The sequence below is a fragment of the Rhagoletis pomonella genome, unplaced genomic scaffold (genome assembly GCF_013731165.1).
Source record: "Rhagoletis pomonella isolate Grant_MI unplaced genomic scaffold, Rhpom_1.0 Rhpom_scaffold_00010, whole genome shotgun sequence".
Classification (NCBI taxonomy): Eukaryota; Metazoa; Arthropoda; class Insecta; order Diptera; family Tephritidae; genus Rhagoletis; species Rhagoletis pomonella.
The window spans coordinates 8,240,086-8,265,024 of NW_023458564.1; the positions used below are offsets into that span (position 1 = coordinate 8,240,086).

Sequence of the window (24,939 nt, forward strand, 5' to 3'; positions counted from 1 at the left end):
TAGCTTGCCATCACATTACATAACATGTTTATGAGACATTTTGGACATTCCCTTAAGATAACCGACAGAAAGTGGCGGTCAAAAAGTTCACAAAATACAGTAAACAAAATCCCCACTCATTTCTTTAACATTTTACAATAACTGTATCTTGTATACATAGCGATTGTTTTTGTTGCTAATGTGACTGCTACAGCATACATGCAACATAGACTTTGCATTTCGCATGTCAACTTGCTACTCATTTTCTATTTGTTTTTTTTTTTGTTTTTTTTTTATTTAGGAAATTTGGAAATGAAATTTTATTCACCAGCACATGGCAAGCGTTTACTGTCCCTGCCATGTTATGTAGTAACATATGCTTGGTTAATCTTGTTCGAATTATTTGAAGGAAATTAATTGTATACAAAATCGGAGAAAATATTTTGCTAACTTACCTGATATGGTATCACTGGACCCGGTCGAACTAACCGACGTATGACCATCGGGACTTTGCGATTCACGTGGACTAATCGGTGTGGGTGGTGTCAGTGTTGGTGATGCTGCCACTGGCGCGACGCCAATGCCTTCGAAATTACCGTTAGCGTTGCTATTGTGCCAACTGGTGCCGCGGACACTGTGATCAGTTGCCGCTCCTACGAAATTACTGCCAACTGTCACTGTTGTTGTTGTACTGCTAATGGCCGAATTACTGCAAGATGCTGATATTGTACTTTCATCAATTTCCTCTTTCAATTGGAAATCGAAGTATGACACCGACGTTGTGCTGCTGGGAAGCGCAATTCTGAAACAAAGACATAGTCGAGTTTAGACAAATCTTAAAATTGGGAGCTAGTGAACTTATTCATTAATCAATCGAAGTTGCATTGAAGGGTAGCTGGCGGTGTTTTTTTGCGATAAACACCCCCATCTGTCTCTCAGAGGTTGCGGCCATTAACGAAGGAGCGAATTGAATATAATTAAGTAATATAATGCCGCTCAAGGATGTAAACATGTACATACATACACCGATATCCAGTCGACAACTAAGGCCTTTCGAGTCCTTACTAGTGCTTTCGAAAATTGTCAGGCACTGCCTGATTCCTTCCCGACCCTCTCAACCGCTATCAAGCTTACTTGACTTCCATACCATAGAAACATTGCAGATAAATTCTTATCATGGGTGCAGAGCCGAAGAATATTTTACACGAATATTTACATACAATATGGTCAGATGAACGTATGCCCAACGGCTGGAATTTAAGTGTGTTCTGCCCAATCCTCAGGAAAAACGACCCCACCATTCGCACCAAATACCGCGGGAACAGCCTTCTAAGCATAAGTTACAAGGTCTTATCGAGCGTATTGTGCGAAAGACTGAAGCCCACTGTGAGCGAACTGATGGGGCCTTATCATTTTGGCTTTAGACCTGGCACATCCAACATAGACCAGCTATTCACAACATACCAAATCTTGGAAAATACCCACTAGAAAAGGATCGACACTCACCATCTATTTGCCGACTTCCAAGCCACTTTCGACAGCACTAAAAGGAGTTGCCTCTACGCCGCGACGTATGAATTTGGCATCCCCGCTAAGCTGATACGGGTATGTAAAATGTCGTTGAGCAATACCACCACTCTCCGAGTGGTTTGATACCAAACGTGGTGTCAGACAGGGTGACTCCCTCTCGGGTCATTCCTTTAATCTGATGTTGGAGAAGATAATAAGAGCCGCAGAACTGAACCACTCAGGAACAATTTACTACAAGAGCGTGCAATTGCTGGTGTATGCCGATGAAATCGGCATCATCGGTAAGAAAAACCGTAATGTCTGTTCTGCATTTTCCATGTTGGATAAGGAAGCAAAGCGAATGAGTCTGGTGGTAAACGAAGGCAAGGCGAAGGATCTCCTGTCATCAAACAAACAGTCAGCGCATTCGCGCCTTGGGACCCACGTCAGTGTTGACAGTTTTAATTTCGAGAGGGTGGAGAATTTCGATTACTTGGGAACCAGCATTAACACCGATAATAATGTCAGCATGGAAATCCTACGAAGAATCACTCTTGCCAACAAGTACTACTTTGGACTGAGTAGGTATTTCAGGAGTAAAGTCCTCTCTCGACGTACGAAAACCACACTCTATAAGTCACTTATCATGCCCGCGCTGGTATATGGCGCAGAAGCATGGACAATGACAACATCCGATGAAGCGGCTCTTGGAGTGTTCGAGAGAAAGATTTGGCGAAAGATTTACGCGCCTTTACGCGTTGGCGACGACGAGTACCGCAAACGATGGAATGGTGAGCTGTATGAGCTTTACAACGACGTAGACATAGTTCAGCTAATTAAAATACAGCGACTAGAGACAAAACGATACTAGTAAATACAAGTACATGCTCGATACTTTTCGTCCGATAAGTATTTTTGGTATCGATACTTTTGAACCGAGTACTGAGTAGGTATCGAAAGAAAGTACTTGTATCGAAACACGATTCAGTGACAATTTTATTAGCGGAATTTTTTGTTATCTATGTATCTAATTATTATTGTGAATAGTTAAAAAATGTTGGCAGTTTAGTTGCCAATGAAAAGAAAGTCCTACAAAGAAAGACCAATTATCATCTCATTAACATATCGCTAGCTTAAATTGAAAAGTTGCTAAGTCCACTTTTTGTGAAAACTCATATTTGGATATAGGAAGCAAGGTAAATTGAAAACGCAACGTCTCCAAAGGATTAACTTACGTGCTTGTTTTATTTTTTCCCTTTTATATTCAACTAAAGCCAAATTTACTAAGTCCAAAAGAGGCACAGAAAAATCGATAAGCTCACAAAAAATGCTAAACCTTTTAATTTGCAACGGAGCCTTCTGCAAAATTCTTAAAGGAAATGTTTTGAAAAGTTTTTTTCTTCCCCTGTAAATTTTCTACAAATGGACTTAGTAACTTTTGACTCTAAACACTACACTATAATTTTGTCCTCCAAAAATTATTACTTCTTTCGGAGATATACTATTGTTACTCCGAAAAAATGCTGTTGAACAGTGTTGTTATACAGATAACTTTTATTAATTAATTCATTTGTATGAAATAAATTATAAAATAATTTTTTTTTTTTTGATCTCAATCGCTTTCTCTTTGTACAAAATAAATATTTATGTATAACAAATAAAATACGTACATAAAAAAGAAGACAATTATGTTACAAAAATTCTGTGGACTTTTTGAAAAGCAACTTATTGCACTTTGCACTTTTTTCTTGCATTTTGGGTGACCATCCTTGTAAAACATGTTTTAAAACTTAAAGTTTTTCGTAGAAATATTAAGTACCATTCGCCTAAAATCAAAAATGATAGTCACATAAGCTATTTTAAGAAAAATTCATAGATATGTGATAGGGTTCTTTTATACAAACATTTCTTATATATATCGATATAAGTGGGTATCGATACTTTTAGACCGATACTTAGTAGGTACCGATACCTTCTTTCGATGCTACTTCCAAGTACAGGTATCGATACTTTCATGATATCGTTTTATCCCGGCTCCGCTGGCTTGGCCAAGTCGTTCAAATGGAAACCGACGTTCCATCTCTGAAAGTATTCAACTCGGAACACCCTGGTGGTAGCAGAGGAAGAGGGAGGCTCCCACTGATATGGAAAGACCAAGTGCAGAAGGCCTCGGTTTCACTTGGCATTTCCAATTAGCGTCAGTTAGCACAGAAGAGAAACGACTGGCGTGCTTTGTTGAACTCGGCCAAAATGGCTTAGGCGGTTACAAGGCCAAATAAGAAGAAGAATATGTAAAATTAATCCCATATTCATGGAGAAAAATGAGAGTTATTTGATAATGGGGCGTGGAATATCCCCTACAAATTGATTTTTCGATATCTCTGGAAGTATTTGTGGAAGAGTACAGGAACTTGATATGGAGATACCAAAAAATAAATCATGGAGAAAAAAAGGTTCTTGGAAAAGGGGGGCATGTTTATTCCCTTCTAGTTCACTAATCGTGTCTGGCCTCTAGCTGTCAAACTTCCCTCACAAATAACACGAGACAAAGAAAAATGCACACGAAAAGTTCGGGTTCACATGTATACATGAGCTACATTGATTAGACTATATTGGATTTAGTAATGTTGAAGTGAAATGCCTTTACTATATATGAATTCAGAATTCTCTACTTAAGCCTCTACATTCACCATAGATGTCGACAAGTGACAAAATAAATGACTGGCTTCAAAATTTTCATATGTGGTTATGTATGTATATGAGCCTACTACTAAATACTATGCATACGCTACCATACTATACCACACTATTGTATGTGCTTATTTATACAGGGGGTCCTAGACCATCCGTCCACCCCCTCTAAAATGAAGAAAATATTTTCTATTGAATAATGCAAAAATATGACCTACCAAATCGAGGATGCTCTATCTTTTGGTGGTACTACTGACTTTCGGTTTAGATCGGAAGTAGGTTAAACTGACCGGAAGTATTTTTTTTTAATTCTGAGGAATAAATACATTTTATCTTTTTTTAATTTTTTCTCGGAAGTCATTTTTTCAACCGCAAAATGACCTTCGAAGTTCAAATCGTCCTGTTGTCGATTTTTGACAATCGCTACCCAAAATGTTCATCGCCAAAATTCTTTAAATGAAAAGCAGTGGGGCCTAAAAGTATACAACGTGGAAAAGTAACACATGCAATGTGTAATCAGCAAAATCTGACAGTATGAGGGGCATTTAACTAGATGTTACATATTGCTAGGCGCGCCTACTACTCTTTTGGAGATTTTTGGCGATCAAAATTAGCGATAGCGAATGTTGGAATCCGGATGCTGGATTTTTTAAATTAGTGAAAGTGTTTTTATTGGATAACAAAAAACTGTGAATTTACTAGTCGAGGATACTCTATCTTTTGGTTGTATTGCCAACCTCCGGTTCCGACCGGAGAGGGTTAAATAGAACGGAAATGCATTTTTTTAACCGGAAGTTATGTTTTGTCCGAAAAATTGGAATCTGTGACAAAAACATGTTTGCCTAATTTAAAAAAATTGCCTTCCGGTCAGTTTATCTCACTTCTGCTCTAAACCGGCGTTATTCAATAAAAAGCATTTGCCCCCGTTTTAGAGGGGCCGGCCACGGCCGGGTGGTCTAGGACAGGGCATGTACATATAAGCTCCCATACAATCTGTTACAAATCCGTTACCTACCGACTCACCCAGTTTTACTTTTTTTAAGAATAAAACACACATATGTATGTACGTACACGGTACATACTTTTGAGCCATTTTCGTATGCACGTCGTCGTATTTGCTTGCATTGCGAAAATATTATGACAACAAAATATTTTCAACAAGGATGCTCATGTCAAGTGGCTAACGGCAGCAATGAGTATCAACAGTAAAACATTGGCTACAACAAAAATACAACAACAAGAAAATAAATTGCACGCTTGAGAAAGTAAAAGAAAAAAGTGGAGCATGCATTGGTATGAGAACAAGGGGTTAAAGAGAGCGGCCAACGAGTGCACGAAACCCTCACAAGTGGGGGTAAGAGAGTGTCCGCCATCACAAAAGCTCATACACGGATGCCAGAGATGCCATTTGATGTGTATGTGCGCACTGTTGAAATGCTGTCAGTTGCAGTAGTAGAGGTGAAAAAGAGGCTGCGTTAAAAGTTTGTACAGAAAATCGATTTTCACATTTAAATGCCTGTGTGCCTTTGACACGTGCCAGGCTAAAATAAAGAAACATAGTAGGCAATTTTACCCGGAAATCACAAAAAGGTTTTGCATACATTTGTACAAACATACATGATATCGTATAGTAGTGGCGTTTGCATGTGCGTCAAGACAGTATAATGTGGGGCTGTAGCGGCATTGGAACATACCTCATTGCGTTGCTACGGGCCGGTCCGCTGTGGGTGATTACCGTTATACAAGTGTTTGTTGTTGTAATTTAGATGTACGTACATATGTCCATATGTATGATGTGCATGTGCACCTATTTTTAGAGCAAACTCTCAAATAACTTGAAAATTTGAGGTACAGAAGTTCTTTAAAACGAATTTTAAACAAAATCAATGGTAGTTGAACTTCTTTGTACTCTATTCAATATGGGTATGTGTAACCGTAGACAGATTGACAGGTTGGTCGTCAAAAAAGGTGACCCAGAAGTCGAAATTGGTCCCAATTGACGCAGGACAGTAACAGGAGAAAACGACGAGCTGTCTCTTTCTCTTTATAGACATAGAAGCTTCTGCAGATTCTACGAAATGATACTCAAAACCGCTCCACCTGTCTATCTATAAGACAATGGCCATTTAGAGATCCGATGGTGTTAAATATATCCTCTCACATAAACTTCGAGATTTTTTCGAATCCACCTATGCAAAGTTTGCGTAAAGATTCGATAAGACGTACTTTTTATCCAGATTTCATTTGCTATGACATAGAAAAAATCTTGCATGTGGCAAAAGGCATACAACCAATATGTTATTTTCCTAGAAGAATCTGCTTGGTCGTGCTCCGCTTTCAAGTTCGTCGGCATAATTTTTCAGTTAGGGTACGTTCACACAGAAAGCGGAGCCGAACTGAGTGAAGCTTTCAAATTGCTGTAGCTATATGAAGGTGTTCATACAGCAAGCTTTTTCATAAGCGTTTTGGAGCTGAAAGCAAAGCAGTTTTTTTGATTTTGAATTTTCTATTTAATTTTTATGTTTCATGACGCTGCTGCAAACAAGATATCAAAATATTCAAATAAAAACGAATTTTACAACGAATCTTTTGAATAAAATTTAGCAAATATTTTTGCCGCTTTTCATTGACGGTAAGTTTTGTGGTATCTTTGCAGCAGTCCGCTTTGCTTCGTTCAGTGTGAACACAAGCAGCTTCGCTTTGTTCCGCCTTGCTTCGCTCAGCGCCACTCGGCTTTCTGTGCGAACGCACCCTTAGTCGTGAAAAAGCTTACAGCTCTGATTGCAGCTTGACTGTCACTCAAATTGTTTTATCACTTCCAAAATTATTTTAGATTATTTAGAGCTTCCATACTATCTAAAACCTCAGCCTGCAAAACAAAAAAATGTTTACAAGACACCTGATCACAGGACAACTGATCAACATAAAAATTATCATGGGACAATTAGATCATAAGGAAAATACATAATAATAAATTGTCGGAATTTCAGTATATTTAGGTGGTTCACTAGTTGCCGTAAGTATTGTATTGTCATGTGTCGTAAAGTTTTTAACGGCTAAATAAATATTTAGAGGACTTGAAACCACAACTAACTATTTTTTAACGGTGTGAAATTTCATAATGCGACTTTTATGGTATGTAGCTTGCGAGGCCCTTAAATATAGTTTTAGCCCTTTGAAGCAGGGAAGTGAACCAGTTTTGGACCGAACCGGTTTTGAACCGAAAATCACATGTATCACACTTTTGAACCGAATAATAAATAAAAGAGTTATGAAGAAACCCCGCTTTGGACTCACCAAGATTTTGGGTGTTTTTAGGACACGCCAAAGACGAACATTTTTATGATCTTAAAATCTTTTTGAAGTAAGCTTTGAAATTTGCAAAGTTGTTTCTATAGCACCGGTCTAGTGTACATTAACTATATGTGTACGTGTACTCGGGCTATAGGTTAAATTTTTCTTTTCTTTCTGTAAGATTTCATTATCTACTAATATTTTTCTGGAAATTTAATATAATGTATAAATAAGGGTAAATTTCACAGTGCGTAGGTAACTCAGAATCGGCAATTAACTAGAGCTTTTCAGCACAAAAATCTGTATTTAACTGCCGATTCTGAGTTAACTAATCTGTGAATTGAAAGGGTACTGATATTTTCCTTACTCCCTCATAAAATTCATTTTGCTGGTTGAGAATTTTGAACTTATCTATGTATCTATATAAAAAGCGAGCGATCTCTTCAATAAATGTTGCTCTTCATTTAGATAAGATCTAAAAGCATTTGCTATTGCATTTAAAAGAACAAAATGAATCGTTTTAGTTTAGTTGTAATCTGATTCACGTTTTATCCGCAGCAAAATATGTTTTTCTAAAAGTATAAGCACATTCTTCTTTCCACCTACATACATATGCACTTCCGATGATGCCATCACAAAATTACAGAATAAATATTTTATTTGCGCATATTCATATACACATACAAACATACATAGTTATTTTCAAAAGCTTACTAAATTGGCATGACATTTGCACGTACATTTTTGCACTATCTCTTGACAGTTAAAGTGGTTTTACGATACACATTAGAGTGATTGAATCGGTTTTTCCAAACCGGGTTTCACCGGTTTTTTGGAAATCTATAGGCGGTTCTTTTAAAATCTTGCGTTTTCGAATATCGCATAACCCGAATATTTTTTATCGAACAAACCGGTTTTTTTCATTTCATACAAATTTTACGTCTCAATAAAAGATTTGAGGTTTTCGAAGTTTTCCAAGCCTTTTAAAGTTTAAGGGAAATCCCTAAATAGTTTTAAATTTATATTCTAGGTGATTAGGGAATATTTGATTCCAATAAATACATTTTTGACGCTTAAACGTTTTCTGCGACTTTGGCCGAGCTTCTCCTCTAATACATGTTCTTCTTGTTGATGTGACACAAATGGAGAGATCCACATTTTTACTCCGCCTACGAAGTAGCTTTTTTATGGCAGAAATACACACTCGGAGGTTTGCCAATGTCTGCCGAAGGGCGGGCGCTATTTGAAAATACTTTTTTGATGTTGGAAGGACCGGAAATTTAATCACGGACCTCCCGAGTGGCAGTAGGCACTCAGCTACGGCGGCAAAAGCACTACTCAAAACCGAATAAAGTCAGAAAAAATACAATAAAGTAGCATTTGATTTCATTGAGCGAAAAGTCAAATCAAAATGTCACGCAGAACAAAACTTAGAAATTGAGTTCGCTTCATACGCACGCCGTTCAATTTCGGTTGGTCCCATACAAGTTGTATGTGCATGAGAAATTTTTGACAGAATATTGGCTGCGTGCCCGAATATTAGGTTAGCCTGTTATCCGGTTTTTAATAATTTCAAAATCGGGAACTGGTTTTTTTTCACTGCAATTTTTCGAATAATCCGGCAAACCCGGTTTAGGAAAAAATGCGAATAATCGAACACCCTAATAACTAAATGGCGAAAAGCATCCTGTAACGTGCTGAACATACGAGTGGCATAAATAAATTTTTTCAAAAAAGACAAATAAATTCTATTTTTATGTAAGCATGTAAATAGGTATGTACTTATGTTTGTATGTAGTAGATAATTATCTTTGAATAAAAATGCTAGTTTCCTTATATTTATGCTCCACTTGAATACCCAAAAAGTTTAGAACATAGGTATAACGAATTTACACAAAGAGCAAACGAAAATTATTTCAACGGAAAGGAGCATTTTGGTGCAGAGAATTCTGCCACTTTGGCCGTAACAAAAGCACTGCTACATACATTGTGAGCTCTAAATAAAATTCAATCAAGGCAAATGCAAAAATGGTTTAAAATGTGCAAAATGAAAATAAAAAAACTATTAAAAACTTAATAAAATAAATAGTGTTTGCTGCCATCCAGCAGCAGGATGCTTCGCTTTTGTGGAAATATGGCACAACTTTAACTGCGAAAAATCCGTTTCACTCCGCTTGCACATTTAGGTCAGCAGGGAGAAAGAATGTATGTATATATATGTGTGTGAGTGTGTGTGTGTGTTTGGTAGTTGTAAGTTCCCTGCAGGAAAATCACCAACTAGTGTTGCATATTTACGGCTCCTAACTAAGACGACTTTCACAAATTCGAAACATTTGAAATAATCGACATTTGGTCTGAAAAAGTGACAGGAACAAATAAAAACGTAAGTACTTAATCGCCTTTTTCGTCTATTGTCTATGGCCTAAGGAAGACTAAGGTTTACAATACCGATAGCGCGGGTTCAAGTCCGTCTTAAAGTGATTGTAATTGTTATGGCCTTGCGGTAATCGGCCGCAACGCGAGCTATATGAGACCGATATAGGAAGCTGACGAAGGAAGCAATACATGTGTGCCGTAGGAAGAAGAAAGGTCGAAATACGAAACAGGAAAACACAAGAAAATTTTACCAGAAAGTTAGGCGACTTACGGAAGGTTTCAAGACCATGGCGAACTTTTGCAGCTCAGTATATCCAGTAAAAAAAAACTGTGGTGAAGTCCTTTATGGGGACAAAGTTTCCAGAGGTGAAATTTTCGATACCACACAATTTCTTACACGCACGGTTGCTATTCAGCACTAATGAAATAAACTAGAATTTATTAGAATAAATTTTCGTTTAGTGCATCAATTTTACTAATAAACACAAATATATAGATTTAATTAAATTAAAAAATATGACAGAAATTTTAAAGCCACCGTTTGATGATAAATTTGTTACAAAATATCATTGCTTATCTGAATGTTCTGAGCGCTGCCACTGAAAATTTGCTTTTCGTACTAAAACACCCCTGGCCCTTGTTGTTGCTGTATCGCATCGGGGTGAATTTACATTACCAAGTAATTTGCTTGTGTCAAAAGGTTAACAAAGAAAAAAAGTAATTTATTTCCCAAATTTATCAATTTGTTTGATGTAAATTTTAATTATTTTAGGTACATAGCAAGGTTAAAGTTTCGTGAAGATTGGAGCACTCGACATTAGGGTATCATTGATGGAATTCAAGAGCTTCATATTTGTGCTATTGCCCTAGATTAGCATCTTAGTTGCAGTGCAAAATATATTACATATATCGCTGCATAAATATAAATTTCACACCGAATAAAAGAAAAAGTATACGTAAATTGTAAAACAAGTAGTTTTTAGCAAAAAAAAACCGACTTAAAAAAAATATATATATATCTATATATTTCATGATCCAATGATCGGATCTAAACCAAATTAGTATGGGACCACCTCTGCAAAAAGAATTATTGAAATCGGTGGTGCAAAGTTATGCGGTAACATACATAAAAAAAAAAAAAAAATAAAAAATAAAAAATATTCCGACGAACTGATAACCTCCTCCTTTTGTGGAAGTCGGTTAATAATTCAATTCGATTGCAAAACGTATACAAATTCATGCTTTTGTTTTGGTTTTCTAGCTCAATAATAATGTTTTTGTTTACAAAAATCTTGGATGACGTGTTCCAAAATTAGCTCCGAGTAACTTAAAGTATTTTAGCTGAAGTGAAATACCTTCTTACTGCTCTTGTTAAATTAAAAAAAAAAAAACGTTCAATTTCGGAATAATAAAATAAAATCATGTATGGAAAGAAAATAAATATTTCATTATTCCTATCACGAATATTCTGTTGGAGTCAAATAATGAGTACTCGAATGCATTCAACTTGGACTTCTAGCTAAGTGTTTGGCCGATCTTCTCCAATTTGTGGTGCGTGTCTTGATTTTTTTAATGAGAACATTTTCAAGACAGAAATACATGCGGACGTTTGCCATTGCCAGCCGAAGAGCAACCGCTGCCTAGAAAAAACCATTTCCATTTTGAAATGTTACGAATTAAACCCGGCAACTTGCGATAATGATCCGAACATTGTCGGTAACTCCTTAAAAAATAGAAATACCATTATTTTCTTAATATTTCTGTTGAATTTTAAATCGCTATTTTCGACTCTTTGCAAATTTAATCACTAACATACGAATATTTTAGTGATTGAAAATATGCTCACAGTTTCAATCAATATACATTTGCGGCCAAGTAAACCTTACCACTGAACTTTTACTTGAGTTTGTTAACAAATAGAAAATTGGATAAACACTTTGCAAAAGTTACCCGTTTCTTAGTTTTAAGTCCAGTTCATGGTATTATGGTTAGTTTTATAAATACATACAAGAAAAGGTTTTCGAAAAAAAAAACACAGCATAAATCAATTAATTATATTTTCCCATAAATTTTATTCGATATAAAAACAAACTATTTAACTTTAATGAACTAAATTTCACTTGCGTAAAGTTTTATTAATAATGTGAAGTAAATCTTTAATTATTCATACATTCGGTGCACAAAATTTTTCATCACATTAAATTGCTGCACAACACCCTAATTGCCGGAAAAGCGTTGTCTGCAACCCTAAGTCCTTTATTGGCACCAAACTTGGTGAAAAAAGACAGGCCAGTTTGTTTACTGGATATACTGAATTTTGCAACAACAACCATGGCGACTTAGTGGCCGATGTCCACAACGTACTTAAATTTCCCTCCACTGAATTTTCCACCCTACTGAATGGTAGCAGCACTGAATGCTGTGAAGAAGTTGAACCCGAGCCCCAGTCGATGATAACGGAGTCATATCCGAGCGCCTGACTGATGAGGTACGAGTAAAAATTACGCGGTTGAAAAACAACAAAGCTGCATCATTTGACGGCCTGCCAGCTGAGCTATTCAAGTACGGCTGCGAGGTGTTGACAAGGTGCATGCATCGGATCTTATGCAGAATATGATAAACGCATGCCTGAAGACTGAAATTTAAGTGTGATCTGTCCTATCCAGATGAAAGGCGACATCGCCATACTCGCCAAACAGCCGCGGGATCAGCCTTCAACAACTTAGGTAAAACTTTTTACAAGAGTGTGCAATTTCTGCCATCTATTCTGACTTCTCGGAACTATGTAACAAGCAAGCAAACAGGGCTTCGGAGTAAAGATTTTTTTTCATCGCTCCGCTCCCGGTCCCAATAAAAAAAAAATGTATTTGTTTATTTATTTTCTTACAAATCGAGCCCTAACCAGAAAAAATCTTATGCGACGTTTTTTTTTTAATTGTCTTCTTTTTGATGCAGAAATGCATCCAAAAGAAAGTTTAGGGCTCATACAAATGTATATAGTATGTCATTTAATGGGGCTTTTGGGCAACCTATAAAATAGTTAATATAAAAAAATGGATAAGTAAATAAATTGGGTATTGTTATTGAAAGTCTCCTAAAGAGAAACACAGTCTCCGATCGAAAAATATTGATTTTCAAGAATTCTATACCATTTCTACGAAAATGGTTTTTGCCCAAATAAAACACATTAGAAACTTCATGGGCTTTGAGGCAGTTAAAGATATGTTTTTTTTAACAAAAAGGTACGGGTATTCTTTTTTTTATTTAGAAACAACCTAGGGAATGAGAGCTTAACATATTACACTTTTTTCCCGCATGTATTTTTGGACCACCCTATTGTGCAATGAACAGTATTGCCTAGTAAAATAAATAGAATGGAAATTTATTTAACACGGTTGCTTTAGGTGGCAAAAAATAAAAAAAAAATATTTAAATTTATGAACTGAAAATTTTCCATTAAAGACCACTATGCAGCTCTCAAGAAAAGGAAAAACTCCATATAAAATGACGTACAAGAAATAGCTAAGAAATTTTATTGAGTCAAGTTTCCTTAAGGCAGTACGCAGATCTTAAGAAATTTGCTACGCTTTCGTATTCTACTACGGGTTTCTAAAGTTTTTTGTGAAAAAAGAGCACAAGACAACCCATGCTTGTAACAGAAATATATGCCCGTTCGCTTATTTCGTGGGGAAAAAGTGAGGCAACAGATCTCAAAATTCATTGGACACACAAACGCAATAATGGCAATTTTTTTCTTGACCGTTTCCTTTGCTCCTTAGTTCCTTGCTCCTTTGCTCCGCTCCGCCCCGAAGCCCTGCAAGCAAAGCGTCTGGTGGTGGACGAGGACAAAACAAAGTATCTCTTGTCAGCCAGAGCAGCTCTGTTGACCCTTAGAAAGTCGAAAAAAGTAGACGACTTTGTTTGTATAGGAACCAGCATTAACACCGATAATATTGTCAGTACAGAAATCCAACGTTGAATCACTCTTTCCAACAAGTGCTACTTTAAACTGAATAGGCAATTCAGAAGTAAAGTACTCTCTCGACGTACGAAAACCAAAATCTATAAGTCATTCATCATGCACGTGTTGGTATATGGCGCAGAAGGATAGGCAATGACAACATCCGATGAGGTGGCTCTTGGAGTCTCCGAGAGAAAAATTCTGCCAAAGATTTATGGGCATTTACGCATTGGCGACGCCAAGTACCGCAGAGATGGAACATAAACTGTATGAGGTTTACAATGAAATGGACATAGTGCAGCGAATTAAAATACAGCTGCTCCGCTGGATTGGACATGTCGTTCGAATGGACAGAAACGGTCTGAGTATACTGCTCTGAAAGTATTGAACTCAGAACCCGCTGGTGGTAGCAGAGGAAGAGGGAGCACCCCACTGAGATGGAAAGACCACGTGGAGAAGGACTTGGCCGAAGAAGAAGAAGGAGACATTAACGCACAATTTGTGTTTTTTGGAGCCTCCTTTCCACCTTTTTCCTCTGATAGCCTGTGTAGCCGTCGATACCCCTAGATGTAACGCGTCTAGTGTCGTCTAGGGCGGTTTTGGAAGTAGTCATCTTTTGCTTCTTCCATGGATCTGGCGTAGAACTGTAGGTCCCTTCATATGAAGACGTACACCACAAATTTTAGGTGAAATTTGGCCAAACACGTAGAAAACTATTTAAGCGGCAAAATATAATTTTTCCTTCTTAATTAAATTGCGGGAACAAAGCTATGTATGTATGTAAGAGTACCAGAAGCATAGCGAAGGAAATATGTTCTACTCTCAAAGAAAAAATGTAGTTTTTCTATAGAAAATGAAAAGCCAGGACATCGATTTCACCATCAGTTGCGTTTTCATTTCGCTGTCCATATTTTGTGTGAATAGTTATTAAATTCTAATACCCACATACATATAATGATTTTTTCCTTCCCTCATTTTCACAAAGAATTCGCTTTTGGAATACTTGAAAAAAAACTATGAAAATGAAATGAAAACAAAAGCTGTAGTCGTAAATCTCAGTAAAATCAATGTACGAATAAAACATACACTATGTACACAAATGCATACATACCCACATATGAAGAAGAGTTATAAATTGTGTTTTAAAGGTTTTTTCTATGCCATAAACGCATGCAGCCGGCCTAGTTTCAGAAAGTTAAAACCGCACAGCAGCATCCCGAGGCAATAGAATGACACAGAAGTCTTGTCGCAATATAAAATAGGAGCAGATTAATGCATGTACGAGATATGCACTTAGATGCATGAGTGTGAGTATTTTATTTAATTTTTTTTTGTAATATTTGTATGTATGTGTGTAATTGCGCACATACTGTCGAAACAAATGGTGACCAGTTTGCTAGATTTTAACTAATGAAAATGACTTAAACGAGGCTATAGAATGATACATTTTTTATGCTAAATTGTGGAGATTTTCAAGTTAAGATACCCAACATGTTATTAAAACTCTGATTAGACATACATTCTCGTCTAGCAGTGTTCACTAATGCAATATAATATAATGCAACATTATTTAATCGATAGCTTTTTTTGCGAAAAGAGAGAAATGTAATAAAAACGGGCACCGAAAGATAATGGCGCGTATTCTTGTTTTCGTACGATTCGCAGATTATACAATTTTCCTATCATTTTCTGTACAAAAATACAATCTCAATAATTTATAAGTATATAGTATAATCAAAATATATTCGAAAATATCTACATAAGTGTTTATTGGATATAATATTCGACAAAAGTCGTCCACAGTGTCGCAAAAAATAAGTAAACTAGGCGCCAAAAAAACGTTGGGCGTTGCATTCGGCGCTGTGTCGAGAACGAAAAAAGTGTACAGTTATATGTGTTTTATTCTCTTCTATGCGATGATACACCAGTTATTCACACCAAATGTAGGGAGTAAGGCATTCATTCCCGAAGCTTTTTAAGAACTCGGGATTTCGGTTCGCCTTTTTTAAACCACACAGATTCATTGTTACCGTGTTTGGTCTTACAGAGAGTATAATGCACCTTAGTAAAAAGTCCGTTATTTAATGTCTAAATATTATTATAGTAAAAACACTAGTATCTTTCGAAATTCATTTTCTGCAAAACGTGAATAACATAAATTGATGAGCAACTCTTCCACACTGTAAAATCTTTTCATCATCGATTATTATTGCACATTAATTGCGTTTGTTTACTCATTTCCAGTAAAATCCAGTAAAAGTTTTTACGAATTTTCATGTGTTGGCGTTTTCGTACGCAAAAACTTGCAAAGTAGTGGAAATTAAGAGAGAGCGAAAAATGACAGTTAAAGTTGCATTTTTTACTGGATTTTACTGAATACATTTTTTTTGTAAGAATTTGTCAGTAGGAAAAACAGCTGATCGCATGTTGCGGATGAAATTTAAACTAATAAGGAAACTGTTTGTGGGTTTTTATTGTGGAAATTCACGAACTAATGACCTTATTCATAATAAATAAAGTAAGGTTAAAGAGCTTTATAAATTGACGTTTTCATACAATTTTCAATTTATAAACCTTTTATAAAGCTACTTTATTTTTTATGAATAAGCCCATAAGCCTATTTAAACATAAAATATATTTTTTTTATTAGGAAATTCCTGCGAATAAACAACCAATTTATCAGCTGTTCATGAAACTTGCAAATTATTACTGGAATATCGTTCGCGTACTTTTTTGTAAATGTTGTCTATGAGAGCGAATTCTTAGAAATAAAGTTACTGGAGAGTTGCTAGCAAGTTACTGGATAATTTTTAAACAATCACAACTATTGATTTATATTATACTATATCGCCCTCGCCCGCTTCGCTGAGTGTATGAAATTTCTACGTGCTACATAAAATGCCATTTATTTCATTAAAACTCAACATACTTAAACTATTCCAAAAACAGGAGATTTTAAATTTTTTACGATCTTCAAAATATTTTCAAACTTCTCACTTGTGATACTTTTCCTTCCTTACATGTAGTTTAGAAATGAAGCCCTTTCAAACATACTTTAATAATTCATTGAAATTATTGAATAGTTTAAATTTAACTGTTTAAACAGTTGACAACCTTTATAAACCTATTTTGTCTTATACTCATATTGTGATTCATACATATCGCTACCTAAAGGTGAAAAGGTGCCAGGTCCATTTTTTTTCGAAATTATGTTTTCGATGCATAATGGCAGGTAAAACGTAACTACATCGATTTTTCGTCTTGGCATATTTTTACCCTTAGGTGACGATATGTATGTATTCAAATTACCTAATTCCTATAATTCAAGTTGAATTAGAAATTTAACCCTGCAACACATATGTAGCTTAGAAATAAAGCCTTTTCAACACTCTTTTGTTTAAAACCTATATTGTAATTTTTCATTTAATTTATAATATATGTAATTTTATTTGAATGTAGTTTTAAAACAGGTGACAACTCTCTTCAGATGCCCCAGAAAATTCTGTATGTTCAAGCTCTTAAATTTGACACTTTAACTTAAGTATAATTCATTAAATTCGACTTTTAAAACAGGTGGTAACCCTCTTCAAAATATTTTCCAACTATAGCCTCATTAAACCCCTTTCGTCTGACACTCATATTGTGATACATATGCTAATTACCTAATTCCCTTAGTTCAAGTAGCCCATGATTTTTCAATCAGGTGTCAACCCTCCTACATCTAGTTAAGAACTTATCAGCAGCCTTTCGATTGATACCCATATTGTAGGGATTAATCAATATTCGTTAATATTCTAAATGTTCAAGCTGAAAGTTTCTAAACAATCTTTCATTTGACATTCATATCTTAATTTTTCAGTTAGCTTACGATTAATTAATTTAAATTTGTGGCAACCCTTTTCAAAATATTTTCAAACTACAATTTTTTAAGCCTCTTGGCATCCATTTTTGAATATAATTTTTAAAAATTAATTTATAATTCAAGTTGAATTTGATTTTTTAAATAGGTCTATCACAAATATATCCTAATATATGCAGTCTGAAAATTCCGTTTGTATGGGAGTAGCCACGCCCCTTCGTCTAATCGAGATTAAATCTATCCTATATTTTAAGTTGGGATTAATGACACCAGTGCACAAAATTTCATGATGATCGCTTAAGTAGTTAAAGCGAGAAAGCGTAATAAACAAACAAACTCACTTTTCGGATTTATAATATTAGTAAGGATAAGGATACATTTATCGATTTTAATTTATTTTTCGTGAAGTTCCAGCTGTTTTTGCTCATGCTTTCGCAGCAAACTCAAACTGCCGTTTTTACATCTCTAAAGGCAGAAAACGTTCAACTGGTTAATGACGATGGTAACGATGATGATGAACGTGCTTTCGAAATGCACGATAAGACATTGCTTTTCTTGAAGAGAACGCTGCCGACCTAGAACTTGGAGCAGAAATTAAAATCGAGGACGTACATGCATGAATACAGTGCAAGTTTTACGAGAGAAGTCGCAGCCACCTAGGCCAGTAACTTTGAAGTGGTAAATATAAACGGCGATTACACTCTTTCGACGTTCACAAATCTAAATATATTACGAATGCGGGAATGTTTTGTTGCCAGTTACATAGCCCGACTGCGATGTGTCAGGAATTCGCGAAGTTTTCAATTGGATAAGTTGCTGAAATTTCTCTGCAACTTCTTCGAAAGTTCTGGATATTTACCTAATACAGAAATATTGCAACAAGGAAATAGGAAAGAAAGTTTTTTCGAATTTGGGGCGGCCTGGTAGGTAAAGGAAGGAGCCCACCCTTAAAAGTAGGGTAATTTCGGAAAGATGCTGATCTACTAAACAAGAGCTTTCCGAAAAAAGTCGATTCAACAGTTTTCCAGGAAAAAATGTATATGCAAAAGGGACACCGGTGTCTCTTTGGTTGTCAAAGGGTTAATGCATAATCTAAGATTCATCGTTTTGTATTTTAGAAAAAATTAGGAACACGTTGAATCAAATTTTTGAACGCTTATTATAGGTTTCAAAATGAAGTTTCATTGACATTGGTTACACCAGCTTTACATTGTACGTTCTTGTACAAAATAGATCTTTCATCTTAAATTCAAGTTCAACGTATTACAATCAAGCAGATATGTATTGCAACAATAGATAATTTAAGTATTTCAGATACAATCTGTCAAACAAATTGCTTTTGTTAAAAAAGGCGTTCATGCCGAAAACTAATCAATTAAGAATATATTCGACTCGTGTATGAATTTTCACAATCTGTAGCCAGTTTCTGTAACTTTTCTCTACCGATTATTTCTCTACTGGTAGAGAATATACGTCATTCTCTAATAGTCATTAGCAGTAGAGAACAAGGCGGCGAATTCATATCTCAATTCGCTAATTTTTTTAATTTTTTACGTTTCAAAAAATAATAATTCAAAGTCTAAAAGAATATATTTTTAGCACAAAATCTTTCATGTGCAAATATAGAACTTGATATAAAACGTACGGTTCATATTAGTTGAAAACTTAAATCCTAAAGTGCACGCAATCCTTTCATCGTAAGAGGTCAAAATCCAATACATACTACATACATATGTATAATATCTTTTCAAACACAATATTTGTATGCACATTTCCCTCCAACAGGAGGTTTTAAACCCCCAAGTTACCTCAAATTCGGCAGTTAGCCTGCACTGTTTTATACTGAAAATCTGTAGCCAGGTATCAAGAGAGTCAGACGGAAAAATTCTTTAAGGACATTTTTGTGTTCACAATGTATTATTATTAGGGCTGTGCGATTATTCTATTACTCGAGCAAGTTGGTTAATCAATTATTCGGTTAATCAATTACTCGAGTAATTGATTACTCTAAACGATGATTAATCGAGTTACTTGAAATATGATTACTCAAAAAAAATAATTTTGCTCGTTAAAAGAGTTTGCTTTGGAAAATGCTTATTTTCTTTTTTACATTCTGTATATGAAAAAAAAATTTTCGTTTTAATTTTTGAAAACAGAAACGTTGTTTTCAAAGTATCAAGGAACTTTAACTACTTTATAAATATGTAAAGAGTTGAAATGTTGATTACTCACTTTACTCGACATGTTGATTAATCATAAAGCAAATTATTCAAATATTTTTTTTTTTGGTTAATCAAAAATCTTGAATACTCGAGTAACTGAACTTTTGAGTAATCATAATTTCCAATTAATCGAATCATTGAGTTATTTACTTTATGATTAATTAAAATTTTGATTAATCAATTAATCGCACAGCCCTAATTATTATGCATAGAGCTTCTGTTTTGGCAGGCTTGGTCTCATTTTATAGAAATTGTAGTAGAAAATATGTCGATACTGATCGCACAAACCTGTTAGTGTCAGCGACGCTTAAACTAGACTTGGTTGGAAACTCCATGTGTCGCCGGCCCTCGATGGGGCTGGCCTAGATATTGAAAAACACTAAAATACATTTAAGCTGTTGCCGGGCACACGGAGCGAGATTTGATGGAGAAAATTTTAAGAGGCTTGAGGCTTGAGTAAATTCTTTTTTTTTTTTAAATGAGCGTATGAGTCATTTAAGATTTAGTAGTGCGTAGTATTTATATAGCAGTTCACGTTGTATGAAATATCAGACAAATTTTTATTAAAATGATTATTGCTTCGCGTTTTTATAGGAGTTTACTTCTTTAGTTTAGGTAAATATGAATGTTTTCCTATTATTTTATTTTTCTTGCTAATAAATCACATTCCTCACTATCACTTGCTCAAGCAAGCGTTCGCATTGATGTTCAATATTTCCTTATTTAGCGCTTAATTTTTTGTAATTTTCCACACTTCTACCACTTGATTTATTTTGTTTATATGTATGTAATTAAATCTTTTTATCAGCACCCAAATAATTTTTTATTTAATTGCACTTGAGTGATTTTTTCTTGCATTGTTTTGCGATGGATTTTCTACCAAATCGACCAACTGACTACTCCCCGCCCACAAACGTTTTGCGGCAATACGAATATGCAGCTACAATCAGACACTGCAAAGCGCAGCATTTATTTTGCGAGTGTAATGCAGTTGTGTGCTTGTGTGAGTGTTTTTTATGTGTGTGTGTGCTAAAAACCCGGTCGGTTGGTTGCTTGGTTGATCGGCTTTTTGTCGCCGTTGCCGCTCCTGTTTTGTTTTAGTTTCTTAGCTGCATGCCGCAAAAGCTTTTTCTGCACTTACGAGGCAGGCATTCCGGCACCCAAGCACTGAGGCACTCAGGCAACTCGGCAACCCGGCACTCAGGCTCGCTCGCCAGCCAGCTCTAATGGCCTACTTGTAGTGGTGTTGTGTTTTTGGCTTTGCAGCCTGCGCTTGCCTACGCTGTTCACAAATAACTAATGCAAATTGATGTAATTTTTGTTGTTGGAGGATAAATTGCAGCTTTTAATTTTATGCAGAATTTGCAGTGCGCAATGTTGTTGGTGTTGTTTGCACATTAATATGTTTTATTTTCATATGCGGCACTTAAGACACACAATATTGTATTTTTCTCTGCTACTTTTCCGAATCGATAAACTTTGGTGCTTTGATGTCTAAAATGTATTAGTCCTTATATTTTCCGCACTCTTTTTGTCAATACTCAACACTCAACATGCAACACTTCTTCACAAACGCTTTTTAGTGCTTACGAATAACGCGAAAAACAGAACTCAAATTTAAAATTTGTATACTAATTCAAGCCCCCGAATGTAACGCGGCCATCAGCCTTAGAGTGCTGTATGTTTTGTTGACCACAATGCGGATGTGTCGCCAACTGAAACTGGTAAAGCCGTTAACGTACCTTCGTGCGCTTTGACGCTACTCACCGACCACCGCGCTGCGCTGGAATGCATTGCACTGCACACTCCACTCCAATAGTGGGCCATTAAACTTTTAGCTACTGCATAGCCAGCAAGCGCTAAGAAGCAGTGTCATCAGCCAACAGCAGCCGGAGAGAAAGCAGTAGAAGAAGCAGTAGCGTTGGTAGCACCAACCGCAATATGGGCAGTCGGTCAGCGTACGGTACTCAGCATGTAGTCACAAACATGCGCATCGTTGGCTTTCAAAAAAAAAAAAAAAACGTCGAAGTTGAGTTGAGTCCGCATGGCAAAAGGATGGCGGTCACGTGTGCGCGATAAACAATAAAAACAATGCAATGCATCGACAACAGGACCAGGCGCAATGCAAATACAAAACATAAACAGAGCGCCAAAATTTGCAGGCAGTTGGTACAAAAGCACTGAGTTGGGAGAGAATGAGCAAGAGAGTACAAATAAAGATAAGGAGAGCGTGTGGCCAAGTCGGCAACATGCTCTGTCCTCTTTTTATTTTATTAATGTGTCACAACGTTAGGCAATAATTTATAATTTCCGTATCGCGTTAATCAATACTTATATCCTTTTTGGTTAAATCTCAATTTGAGATGCATTTGAGAATCAGTCCTTTTCTCAAATCTCAAACGTCAGCTCACAAATGGCATCTCAAATAACCGTTGATAGCGTTCTCAAACTAAACGGCACTTTTTTAATATGCGATTTTCCTTTATATTCAAATTGAGATATCGCACACCGTCTTCAAAAGAGTCACACCTCAAAATAATACGTTCATCAGAAAATGCGAAAAACTGTTTCGTAGCACATGTTAATCAAATGGGCCAGGACGACTTTACCTTAGGTTTTTTTAACAAATTATAGCAAAAATTTGCTCCAGCTTTTGCTGAAAGGTAAATAAAAGGTCTGTGTACATTTTTATCGTATAATTTCAAAAATGCCAAATTTTGAGTTGTGACTCTTTTGAAGACGGTGTGCGATATGTTGAATTCTCAACTTTTTTTTCAAACGTGAGGGGAGCGGAACGAAATAAAATCCAGTTACTCTCATCAAAATATTTGTATAGTGTTGCCAATGATACATGTAGGAGAACACACAGCTTTTGTAGGAAAGGAATTTATATTTATGCAGTTTAACAGTTTATTTAATAGCTTATTTATTCAGTTAGTTTAACAAAGAAAAAACGGTTAATGTAAAAAATTAGTCGCATAGTTTGTTTTAAAATTAGACAAATCGAAGTGCCATTTTGCGACTGATGAAGCCGACTACCGATGGACTTCGACATCTGTGCCATGTTGACATAGATGGAACGGAGCGGAATGCTAACAAATTTTTTCTCAATATTTCTCAAAGCGCCATTAATTAATTATTCAATCAGCGGGCCAGATCAGACGAGACCAACAGATTCTGCTAAAGAATTGAAAAATACTAACTTTAAGGAATCTTTAGTTGATTTTTTTTCCACACATTGGACAAGTGATGAAATTGCTCCCTTCGTTGGTAATAACCCAGTAGAAATCTTAAGCATACAACATCGCTGTTAGTGGCATGAGCTTGCTGCTGTATACATGCCAGTATAAATGAACCTTCATTTCCATTTAACACGCGTACTTTCTCAGAGCGTATACGTACTCTAACCATACACTTGTACTACTGATGTATGCATGTGTCTGCATTAATGTTTCAAACATACCGTATTAAAGTATTCTTACAAGATATGTATCCCTATATGTAAATGCTACTTCTCTGATACATTTTAATATACGGGGACATACAAAAAAGTAGCACTTACATATGCAAATGCATATCTTGTAAAAGCCCGTTTGTGCTGAAAATAGTATCGCACAACACGTCCGTTCACTAAAATGTTGGTACAAGACTGAAAATATTACAAAAATTTCATTTCAAATTTATCAAGAAATGTACTTAAAACGACGACAACGTTTATTCGCTTGCAATTCGCTAGAATTTTAATGTGGAAATTCATGACTACGCATGAATTGTTCACACTAATTCAATAATATAACAAATATTCTTCGTAAATGCATACAACCGATTTCTACTGGGAAATTAATTCACCTTAATTTCCGAGAGTGTCCATTATTGAAGAACTTTGTTGTAATTTGCATGAAGAGGCTGATACAAAAATTATTTACCATACATGTAACATCGTCGACCAGTCTAATATTGTCATTAGAGCCAGTGATACTAACATATTAATAATAATGGCGGCTAATATGACGAAATTAAAAAATCCCTCTTCTCATATTTGGATGCTCTCTAGAACAGATAACAATGAAAGATTCATTGACATCACCAAGATATATGAAGATTGGGTGAATTATTGACCAAAAGTTTAAGTGGGTTCCGCGCGTTTACCGGCTCAGATTTCAATCCTGCCTTTTTCAACAAAGGAAAGAAGAGACCTTTTGGTATATTAAAAAATGCCTTGAATTTCAAGAAGCGTTTGCAGATCTTGGCAATGCTTATTTCACCGAGGAGCTTTTTCAAAATCTGTTCAATATTATACAAAAGTTTACTTGGCTAATGTACGGAGCTAAAAAAATCAATAGACGTGGATGACAGGAGATTCCAGCTTTTTGTCAGTAGCTATAAAGCAGTTGATGTTACTGAAAATTTCACGAAAAAAGTAAAGAGTTTCGACGCAAGCTCTATACCTCCTCGCAAAAGCGAGTTGTATCAACAATTTTTGAAAGCTCATGATATTTCAAGCATTTGGAAAAACGCTTCTCAAAAACAACCAACAACTTTGAACCCACTTGAGTAAGGTCTGAATTTTTCATTAATGGAGATTAAAATTTTTCGTTTTTAAATATTGTTTCAAATTAATATTTTTATTCGAAATTTATATTTTACTTTAAAGCAGAGGTGGCCAAAACTCACACAATCATATATTTGGCTCATTCCACGGTGACGGGTGTGACATTTCAACTCATATTTTAAGGGTTAATTCTTAAACTGTAATACAAAATTCTTTAAAACGAGTATTTTGTAATAGGTTTCCGAGATATACACAATGCCTGGAATAAAAATTCCAAAAACAATTTAATCCGAACGAGTTATCTTAATTTTAGTCACTGTGACGGGTGTGACGAGTACGCAAACCAAATTAACTACTCCTTACTTGCATCAGAGTTTTTCTGCTAATTATGTCTTCCACTTATGGTTTTAAATAGTTCGTTGAATTGTTAAATAAACATTCTCAACATTTACGCCAAAGTTGCTTGCCGCTATTGGAAATTATAGATTATATGTTC

General features: G+C 35.6%; 1 protein-coding gene across 1 annotated transcript in view; it reads right to left on the reverse strand.

Moving 5' to 3' along the window:
* Positions 1–632: 632 nt before the first annotated feature.
* Positions 633–24,939, reverse strand: part of LOC118746001 (integrin-linked protein kinase-like) — a 263,182-nt gene continuing 238,875 nt past the window's right edge. The window contains exon 5 of the mRNA XM_036479717.1: positions 633–781. Within this exon, the coding sequence (XP_036335610.1) occupies positions 716–781 (66 nt within the window). The 3' untranslated portion in view covers positions 633–715. The remainder of the gene's footprint in view (positions 782–24,939) is intronic.